Raw genomic sequence first — 10,912 nt, forward strand, 5'->3', positions numbered from 1 at the left:
GAACTGGAGGGCAATGCATTTCTCCAAGTTATCTTAGCTATGGTTCCAAATGTGAGAAGTCATTAAACCTCATCATCTACTACTGTGTGCACTGCCTCGACACAGACACACGTGCTTTGATGACAGTGTGACCTGAACAAAAAATGTCTGTCTTGTCAATATGTCAAAAGTAGACTAGCCGATGCATTAAAAGAAGTTTCAGATCAAGATAAACTTTATTGTCCCATATGGGAAAATTTATGAATGTCAATGCTATGAATAAACCAGTGATGGAGGATACTGCGGAGGTGCACAACTCCATCCCAGATTTTCAAACATCAATGTGAAACATTTAAAAAATGGACAGCTGAAAAAGCTATTTAAACAATGTGATTTTATTTGACATTAAGGCAAGTTCGCAACAGCAAGCTTCCTTTCAGTCATCTTGCACCTAAAACTTTTGAAACTGCTTCTTTGCTCCAGCAGCTTTTGTCACTTTGAGGACGTTGAACCTCACGGTTTTGCTGAGGGGTCGGCACTCTCCAACAGTGACAATATCTCCGACTGTGACGTCTCTGCAGAAAAAAAGATCAGTCAGACTAGAAAATACAGACTGGTAGGAAGCCTTCTGTGTGCCAACAATGATTTAACTGTCTTTGCGATGAGTGTGAAAACCCAGGCTGCATCAGCGTTGCCATAAGGCAGTGTCGTCAGAACCCAGTGGGCTTGGAAGACCATCGTGAGAAAAAGCATCATTTGCAGCAAAATATGTTATTTTGTTCCAAGTAGATTTACTCCAAGTTTTTTAGGAGTCAACATTTAAGTTGCAGCATGATGATTTACGTATTTCCTTTTGTGGCACATTTTTAGTCAAATGAAACGACATTCTTCAGTTTCAAGTCTGGAGAAAAAAAAAACAAAAAAACAAATGAAGTGTGGTACCTGAAGCAAGGAGACAGATGGACAGAGATGTTCTTGTGCCTCTTCTCAAAGCGGTTGTACTTGCGGATGTAATGCAGGTAATCACGTCTGATAACAATGGTCCTCTGCATCTTCATTTTGGTCACCACACCTATAGAACAAACAAAATGTACAGTATTGTTAACCAGCCTAATAAAATCTCCAATCTTTGGGTCAAACTACTAAGATTTGTATAAATATCTCAGTTAATTCAATAACTGTCACTACATCAGTGTTGCCATTAGGCATTGTCGTCAGAACCCAGCAGGCTTGGAAGACCATCGTGAGAAAAAACATCATTTGTAGGACAGTCATAAGAAACTACACAGAAATGAAAAACTATTTTGGAGATATTTAAACAAATCTGTCAGAATAATTCATTTTTTTGCTCAACAGTTCAAAATCTGAGGTAGTACTATGAAAATACAATGAAAGAACTATACTGGATGAACAAAGAGTTGTTTACTGCATGTCCCTTTAAACACTAACCCCATATTCCACATTGTGTTAGCCAATTATGTGTAAAGATGCTGAAGGGTGTACTCATTTAAGTAGACTTCAGTAGAATTCCCATTTAACTCAAGTAACTGATACAAAAACAATTTCATATTAAAAAACACTTTATGAGCCAATGTCAATACCACAAGATTAATATGTATAAGCTGTGACTGACCAGAGAGGATACGGCCACGGATGGAGACATTTCCAGTGAATGGGCATTTCTTGTCAATGTAAGTGCCATCAATAGCCTGGAGGAGAAAGGACCATTGTTAGTGTTATCAATCCAAACATTTTAATCTACAATACAAATGTGAAAATTGTTTTAGAATTACTGCATCAGCTTTGCCAAAAGGCACTATCGTCAGAACCCTACAGGTTTGGAAGACCATCGTGAGAAAGACATCATTTGCAGTTTAAGACCTAAACAGCTTTAGGTTTATGTTGTACAAGTTTGCAGACAACTCCAGTTACCTCTCTTGGGGTTTTGAAGCCCAGCCCGACACTCTTGTGGTAACGGGGGAGCTTCTCCTTGCCTTCCTTGCCACCATCAACGGCCAGAACACGCTTCTTGTTCTGGAAGATAGTGGGCTGTTTCTGATAGGCCCTCTCGGTCTGCAAAACAAAAGAAACAATCAAGTTAAGACATTCTAAAGCCTGAGACCGCACTCACTTCTCCATATTTCCGTAGATCCGATGAGCCCTTCCATACATCGTCCCCTGACCCGGCTAGCTAGCGTAATTCTCTTCACTGATACCTCAAATTTCTCAACAGCTAGGATATACATTTAGCTAAGTGACCTAGTACATTACCCAATGGACTAGAAACAAGAATCACTGACTTTCGCCGCTATAGCAATGCTAGGTTAATAGCAGTCTGAGGTAACGCTGTTAGCTTCAATGCTAACTCAACGGCACACGAGGGGTACACAGAACAGCAACAACAAATGTGTAATATGACGGCCTCTGTGTGGCTATAAATGGCTCCGGACTGTGTATTATTCACTAGAAAGGACAGATACTTGATATAAGCTCACTTATATGTTTAATGAAATGCTTATATATCGATTTAAAACCACCACGCCGTTTTCCAGAACGTACTTGTGCATCCGCCATCTTTGCCTGCCGAGTCGTAAAGAGGCCTGTGCATGCGCGCGACGGACGGAAGTCTGCGAAATGCAGGAAGTGACGTTATAAGAAAAAGGTGAGGCTCCAGAAAATCATATCAACATGTTTTTGTTTTTTTTTTTGTCTGAGGAACTTTAACTAAATTATTTTTTTGTTTTCACCTTTTTTCCCCCCAACTTTATTAATCAAAATCTGGTTTTACATTTCAATCACTTTCATACAAAAATACATATTTTTTCCAGACTGAGCAACATTTTCAAAATTTAAGAGAACAATATTAATAAAGAACATCATAAAATAAAATAAAAATTAAATTAAATAAATTAGAATAAAATAAATAAAATAATTATCAAAATAAAGTCAGAGGTCTAATCAGGAATCAACAAATTTAAATTTTCATAGACAATCAAGGTTTGTTTGGTTTTTACATGTCTTAGTGTCTTTTTGAAATTTGCCATTTCATTTTTGTAAATTGAGAACAGTGGGGACTTTAACTAAATTCTAAAGATAGGAAAATGTGAAATTACATCTTGAATATAAAGAAATTTGTTTATTTGCCCAATCTTTTCTGGCAACAATTAAAAGAATGACTTATTTAAAAAGTATGAGACCAAAGTTTGGTACAGACAGTAATAATTAATACAATGTGATTGCACAAATGACATGAAGAGAAAATACAATTTAGACAGAAATAACTACAAAAAACGCTCATACACAACTTATTGGACATAGTGGAGCACTTTGTTACTTCAAAGTGTTATGTTAAAGATAAATACGAGTTTGCAAAAGGTGAACTGTTTTTACTAATCTTGTCATTTACTGATTTGTTGGATACCATATCATACCATACCATACCATACCATACCATACCAACTTTATTTATACAGCACTTTAAGAACTTTGCAGCTGGGCAAAGTGCCGTACACAAATCATGAAACAAGGGAATAAATGAGTAAAACAGTGATATCACAGGGTGCAAAGCGGGCTAAAAGTCTTTGTTCTTTATCAGGACTTTAGTCTTTAAGATCAATATAATTATACATTTTTGTCCAACAATCTTTAGTTAATAATGAAAGGATATAAATATACAATTTGTGCATTTAAAAAGATGTATAAATCCACTATAATAACAAATTACAGAACATTATCTGAATAAGTGAATATCTAGTTATAACACAGAAGTACACATAAAATAAGATATTATTGTGATGAATTAATTATCATAAGAAGATATTATCACATTTATTGAACATTGTATTTGTAGTAAATATTTAAAGTGCATATAAATTTTATAGTTTATAATAAAAAACGGTTGATTATGCAAATCTGATTGTGCGTGAGGTGACCAAAAAAATGTATGTGAATGGTTTGTATGGATGTTATGTGTTACTATAAAAAATATACAGAAGAAAAGGTGTGTTAACAAAGCAAAGGACACAGATTTAATTTAATTATTAGTTCGTATAAAGGGGTGGGAGTCAATAAGTTATACTTCTTCCCACTCCTTTTCGAGTGCAGAAAAAAATTGTTTGACCATGTTGTATGGTTCTTTGTTATCTGATGATTCTGTGTGCTCGAAATAAAACTACACTACAACTACTACTATTACTACTACTACTACTACTACAAAAACGTTCTTTCCATTTCCTTTCCTTTCATTTTCTATGTTATATTGCAAATGAGGCCTAAATAAACTCAGTATATTCTGAGACTTAATTTATATAATAAATAGAATACATGAAAAAAGCTACTAGCATGTATTTATTTATTTATTTATTTATTTATTAACTAACCCTTTCATGCATAGTGGTCACTACAGTGGACAGTTATTCTACAGCTGTTCATGGATTTTGTTGTTTTAGTTTCATATCAGCCAACACAGTGGATGCTTATGCATCATCCCATACACTGACATTGAAAACATTACTGTAACTTTGCTGTTCTTGATAAACCTGATCCAACATGTTCGAATGTAAATCAATTCCTTGTTATTGTTATTAGACTGTAATTAACAACAAAAGTTTTTTTTGTTTAGTTTTGGTGTTTTTTTGGCATATTATGTCCATATAGTGAGCAATAACTAGTATTAGAGTACATTACAAACAAAAAGTTAAGGATATTTCTTTTATTTAATTATTATTATTATTTTTATTTATTTATTTATTTAGGTCTTTTTTGTGTGTGTCATTTTTGCCACTTGTAAATAAAACTATGTCTGGTCATTTAAAAAAAAAAAAAAAAGTGTTTCAATTCAGTTCACACACAAAGAAGTAAAAAGCGTTGTGCAAGAATCCCAACTGAAAAAAATTGCCCAAAAATTAAAAATATCCATAAGTTTTTATTTGTAGTGTATGTTAAAATGTGAGAAAACATCAAATAAGGAGAATCTAATGTTTTTATTTCATAGTTTTCCCACAGTATATCAGTAAATACATGTTTCTTTGCTTCAAAAATTAAACGCATGGTGCCCAGCTTGGTGGACATTTTTGCAACTCCATGAAAAAAAGCTTCATAAAAAAAATAAATAAATAAAAAAAATAAAAAAAAAAAGTTTCATTAAAAAAAGAAAAAAAATTATTCGTATTGTTTTTTTGTTTTTGTTTTTTAAAGAGGAATAAAGAAAAAAATTCTTGACTAATGTTCTCATAATTCATACATGAAAGGGTTCAAATCGATCTTTGTTCCACATAACATATCAAAACTTGTTGAAGTTTAGTCCGATAAAATAACATAAATACAAATAGTCAGTGATAAAAGTAATTAATTTTCTATCTTTTATTCGAAATTTATTGCTTGGTTAGATAGATATTAATTATAAAATTGACAATAAATGTACGATTATAAATCACAATCGAACCGCATTCACTATTTTACGACATTTATTCCAATAATACTTAATAAACGTGCAAAAACACCGGCCGTTGATGAATCATTGTCACGTCACCGTCTGATGGATGAGCTAATCCACGAAACTAGAGCCGCCCTTCCAGTTCCATCTATGTCCACAAACAACAAAAATCGTCACATGATTGTACGGAAGTGCTAACAATCTAAATAGAAGACAAGATGGCATCGCACCCGGGAGGAGGCGACCAAGGTACAGGCTACCGACAGAAATATTATAAAAAATGTTTTTCACTGTGTCAGGGTTGATAGCAGTGGTCTAGTTCCATATTCCCTGCTTCTTTGACTAACAACGACTGATTTATGGCTCGCATTTTCTATTTGCCCGATCGCACTCACATTAGGTCAACTGATGTAAGCGGTTAGCAAGGCAAGTTAGCTCAATTAGCCTCACGTTAGCTAGCAGTTATTACTCTGCGTTTTACCGATAGCATGTTTAGCTAATTTGAAAAAAAAAAAAAAGATGCGGGAGAGTGGCTAAACAAACACGTCTTAATAAAAGCGCTTGAGACATGTCAGGATTCTTCGTTTTATGTCTAGAAAGTCTGATTCTAATGTTTTTTTTCCGATCCGGAGCTGGTTGTCATTATGTAATATTGTGTAGACATAACATTGTCTAACTTTAGCTAAAATTGTCCTAGCCTAATTAACTTGCCCAGCAACAATACCGTTCTATAGATAGACATGGTTTCGATACGGTGCTTTCTTTTTTACGATTTAAAGGTATCTTTCAGTTTCTTTACACGAAAAAAATGTGGGAAACAGTCAAGTATTAAAAAAAATTGAGTAACGATTAAAAATAAAATAATGTTTGTATAAATTACCTGCATTTTCAACTGTAGTATAAAGTAACAATTTGGGTAATTTTATTGATTTGAATAAGATTCATCACTTGTCATCTTAAAGGGTTAAAGAGTTAAATTTGTTTAACAATGAATAACAAAACTTCGTCAGATGAAATATAAGAGGAAGTTGCAAGCATAAACTGTATTTTTTCTTCAATGATTTAACACTGGCTTTTATTTTTCAGCCAATTCTAAAGATCAGATGCTGGAAGTAGGAGCAATTTTATTAAAGGAGTAAGTATAAACTGTGCATGTAGTATCCTCATCAGCAAACATTAGAATTTAGTATACTTACTGTTTCTCTATGTCGTCCTGTTTAGTTTCATATATGAGCGAGTTAAGAGACATGGAGATGGCAACAGTGTAACAGTGACCAGGGCACAACTGGGTGGATCACAACTGTGTGACCCAAGCCAAAAGAGACTTGCCAAGTGTCTACAGCAGATCGGAGATGAGCTGGATGGGAATGTGGAGCTCCAAAGGTATGATCTATGTTGGTTAAGTTCATGAAATACCTGGTATAAAAGTGTTACAAACTCCATTGTATCTCAGTGTGAAATTTATAATCAACCTGTTCCTATTTGTTGAATGTTGTCTTTCCCAGAATGATAAATGATTCTGCGCTCAGTCCTTCGAAAGACGTGTTCGTGAGAGTTGCTTGTGAGATCTTTTCAGATGGAAAATTCAACTGGGGCCGGGTAGTTGCACTGTTCTACTTTGCTTGTCGACTAGTTATCAAAGTAAGTGAAGCAGCATGTTAAACCTTACCAAACCTTATGCAGTAAGTAAAATAAATAGTATTTTGTATTGCTAACTTATATGTAAAACTTGTCAGGCTCTTGTGACCCAAGTTCCTGATATCATCAGAACCATCATCAGTTGGACCATGGACTACCTCCGAGAACATGTGATCAACTGGATCAGAGAGCAGGGTGGCTGGGTAAGGATGAACCAGCAAATGTTTGTAAATTCTTGTTCACGTGGCTGCTTGTATGGTACTTATCAATATCTGAACCTGTGTTGTTTTTTGTTTTGGTTTGGTTTTTAGGAAGGTATTCGTTCTTACTTTGGCACTCCCACATGGCAGACTGTGGGTGTTTTCTTGGCTGGTGTGCTCACCACTGTTCTGGTCATTCGCAAAATGTGAGCTGTTCAAGAACAGACAGATGAAAGATGAAAAGGCCTGGAATGGAGGGAGACGGGGCAGGAACAAGGACAAAATCAGAGAGGAAAACAATAAGAAGTCTTGAAGAACTGGAAGAACTTGTATTTGGAGATGATAAACCACCCTTCGTCCCTGCCTCCCATTCATGTGGAAGGACTGGGAGTTTGACTGAATGCACTGTTGTGCCCATGATCTCTTACGCCACAGAGGAAGCGAGCAGTGCATGAGTAAATGCACCATAATGGGCTGGAGAGTTTGTCAGACCTGAATGGGGTATACATTTTAAGTAATTTATTTTTACGGTACAGATTTAAACAAGTCACTGCAATCTGTTTTTGATCCTATTTGCCTAAAGATCCATGGACAAAGTTCCCCCTGTGCATTATTTTCATTACAGTTCTTTGTTCATGTCTGTTTTCTTTTCTGATCTTCCCGTTCTCTCCGACCATCTCATCATGGTTTCTTGCTGTCATATGTTCATATGTATTTGTGAGTGTTTACTGGTGTAAATTACTGATGTAATGATCTGCTGGCAATCAAAGTGTTGAGGGTGGTCCCCAAAAAGTTGAAATATTCTTTTTGACAAGTAAGATTAGCAAATAAGATGACACGCTTAATAAATACACATAAGAGGTTGTACAATAAATGTAAAAATAAATAATTTTGTTGCTTCCTGTAATTACATAGCTCAACCTTTTTTCTGTGAATTAAAATTTGAAACATCATAGCCAAGAACTATGTACAAAGTTAAGTTTACGTGTTAAGATAGTGTTGAAATTAACATGATCTCAGATGATTGTCAGTAAGTTAAATTTAAATTCTCTTGTGTAACTTGTTGTCACATGCCTCCTTTGGGCATTTCAACCAGCATTGTGACCTCAGCGTGGTTCACGTTGACATATATTCTGCCTATGTTTGTTTTTTTTCTCGCTTTGTGGTGCAGAGCCACATCATGAACTGACATTTCCTGTGGTCTGCAGAGGATGTTGCACTGCAGACAAAGTACTCTGAATGCTCACATATGCTTACCTCACTTTATACATTTTCAAAGTACTGTATTTTTGTGAGCTATTCAAACAGCAATCTTATCTACACAGCAAAACGCTTTTTATACATTTTTCTTGTTTGTCAGTGCCTTGGTGGGTTTTCTTTTTTTTTTTTTTTAAACTACAAAAGGAATTTGATATTCTGAAATTTTCACCTTTTCTATCACATTTGTAAAGCTTGATATTTGTTTCCCTGAAAATCTTTTTGCAGTGACTTTGTATGTTGTAAAATGGAAAATAAATCTTTTAAGAATTACTGTTAGTATGACCGTTAATCACTCAGAAGGACCCAACAGAATCATTTAATCCCTGGAGAGAAGAAGGAAACCACAAGATTAACAGTTATTCAAATTTACACATGGTCTATGGATAACAGGGCAAAAATAGTAGTTAAGTTTTGTTTTTTGTTTTGTTTTAAATGTTCATTTAGTTTTTATTGAAAGAGGTGATATATTTCCAATATTACCATTCATACAGATGTTATTTATCTATTAGAGACCTTTTCGTATTATTTTATACATACAAAAGTGTAAAAATCAATATACGAACCGGGTGTTCACAGTTTCGGTATTTCTCACTTAAAAACAGTCACAGCATGAAAATACCCCTGGGTTCTTTAAACATTGCACGTTTATGCAGAAAAACATAAAACAAAAAATAAATACAGGGAGATTATAAAAAAAGATTACATTTTTAGAGGAGATACAAATTCTGGGTGGCTTGAGTATACAAACTTGATCTATTTGTCCCATCATTTTCACTTTTTCACTGTATTTTCTCTCTCCACATGGATTGTCATTGCTTATGTACAAGTTGAAATTTGACCTGATAGTAGTAGAAAGTCCAGGACATTTTCAAAACAATTGTATCAGTTATCTCCTTAAATTCATGAAAAAAACATCTTATGGAATATGTAGGAAATTATCTTTGAGCTGTCAATATGTTGAGGTTATTTCTGTAAATTTAATGCTCAGTTGTATGATTATCTTTGTTTAAAACCTAACATCATCAAAGCTAGTTTTGATGGAAATTGGGCCGTAAAATAGGCCTATGAGTGCTGCTGATATTAAATACAGGAAAGCCAGTTACACCTGATCTCATACTTTAAAGTATACCAATGCAGAAGCTGGAATTTTCTTTTTTTTAATTCTCTTTTTATTGGGATTTCCCATGGTTCACATGTTTATTCACATAACAATTCGCCATTCTCATCCATTCATCTGAAAATTACAATTGTATCACACAGCGATACGTCAGTGACTCCACAGACAATACAGATAAGGATGATTGGTCTTTCCTCAGCAAAACAAAAGATGTAATTTATACAATACAAAATTAACCCATGGAGGCCCAGTGCTACTTTTATGTCAGTTCCCAAATTAATTTTTCTCTCTATTTAACCTTTCTTAAGTGATTTATCACCATTTATTATATCATTCTCTGTATTTTGCATTTTTTTCAATGAAAATCTTGAATTTTCCCATATTTAATTTACTGATCATAAAATCAGATGTTCATAAAAGCTCAGAATAATGTTGATTGTCATAATATTGGAAACAGAAAAATGACAAAAAAAAAGTGACTTTTTCTACAAAATCTGTCATTAACCGAACATAAACCAAGTGTCTCTGTTCACTGTCATTGATCCAACTCTACACGTTTTACTGGTGAATCAATGTTGTAGAAGATGACAGTGTTTCCACATTCACTATGGAGCCTCTGAACGTCCAAATGGGTCATATCTGATGACCATGAAAAGATGAAAAACTGTATTTTACACCAATTATTGACATGTATTGATAGGATTAGTGGATCAACAGGTATTGAACAGTTTAGATCAACAGATGGTTTTGGTTGATGGTAGATGATTGGGTCTTTATGGGTTAAGAACTTAACTCCCTAGAACAGGAATACTGGGGTGCACCTTTGTGATAATAAAAAAAAAAATTAAAAGAAAAAAAAACATTGATACAAAATGGTTAAAAAGAAAAAAGGGGTGAAATAGACATTAGACATGGCTTTAGAAAAATAATGGTTGAACTGGTGTAACATACCTAATCCATCTTTCCTATCTTTTCAAAAACAGACCTTGTTAGAAGCTGGCATTTTCATATAATTTTTTTACAGAAATAATTTTAAAGACAAAAAAAGAGAAAAGAACACTTTCCCTGTCTGAACCTCACCCTAGTGGGGTACAAACACTCAATTTAGTCAACTATTTTCAGTTGACTGAATAAAAACTGTCTCTGTGCACGAAGTGAACAGAGTGATCGATACAATGATGCTATACAGGGGTTGGACAAAATAATGGAAACACCTTCACCTCAAGATGATAATGCCCCAATCCATACAGCTAGAATTGTTAAAGAATGGCATGAGGAACATTC

The 10,912-nt window shown here is 34.3% G+C and overlaps 2 protein-coding genes and 3 non-coding genes across 5 annotated transcripts; 1 reads left to right on the forward strand and 4 right to left on the reverse strand.

The window, feature by feature from the left end:
- Positions 1-354: 354 nt before the first annotated feature.
- rps11 (ribosomal protein S11) lies at positions 355-2,609 on the reverse strand. The gene is made up of 5 exons (XM_030141498.1): positions 2,539-2,609; positions 1,912-2,052; positions 1,613-1,688; positions 922-1,051; positions 355-554 (listed from the first exon to the last, which is right to left on the reverse strand). The coding sequence occupies exons 1-5, from the start codon at positions 2,551-2,553 to the stop codon at positions 431-433; spliced, it is 486 nt and encodes a 161-aa protein (XP_029997358.1). The 5' UTR covers positions 2,554-2,609; the 3' UTR covers positions 355-430.
- On the reverse strand, positions 656-740 carry LOC115425047 (small nucleolar RNA SNORD35). Its single transcript, XR_003936178.1, has one exon. It is a non-coding gene; the product is annotated as a small nucleolar RNA SNORD35 (small nucleolar RNA).
- Positions 1,160-1,244, reverse strand: LOC115425044 (small nucleolar RNA SNORD35). Its single transcript, XR_003936176.1, has one exon. It is a non-coding gene; the product is annotated as a small nucleolar RNA SNORD35 (small nucleolar RNA).
- LOC115425043 (small nucleolar RNA SNORD35) lies at positions 1,768-1,851 on the reverse strand. The gene has a single exon (XR_003936175.1). It is a non-coding gene; the product is annotated as a small nucleolar RNA SNORD35 (small nucleolar RNA).
- A 2,942-nt stretch (positions 2,610-5,551) lies between the features above and the next one.
- LOC115424312 (apoptosis regulator BAX) lies at positions 5,552-8,781 on the forward strand. Its single transcript, XM_030141496.1, has 6 exons — positions 5,552-5,662; positions 6,500-6,548; positions 6,635-6,796; positions 6,919-7,054; positions 7,150-7,254; positions 7,363-8,781. The coding sequence occupies exons 1-6, from the start codon at positions 5,632-5,634 to the stop codon at positions 7,459-7,461; spliced, it is 582 nt and encodes a 193-aa protein (XP_029997356.1). The 5' UTR covers positions 5,552-5,631; the 3' UTR covers positions 7,462-8,781.
- The last annotated feature ends 2,131 nt before the right edge of the window (positions 8,782-10,912 follow it).

This window comes from Sphaeramia orbicularis, chromosome 8 (assembly GCF_902148855.1).
Source record: "Sphaeramia orbicularis chromosome 8, fSphaOr1.1, whole genome shotgun sequence".
Lineage (NCBI taxonomy): Eukaryota > Metazoa > Chordata > Actinopteri > Kurtiformes > Apogonidae > Sphaeramia > Sphaeramia orbicularis.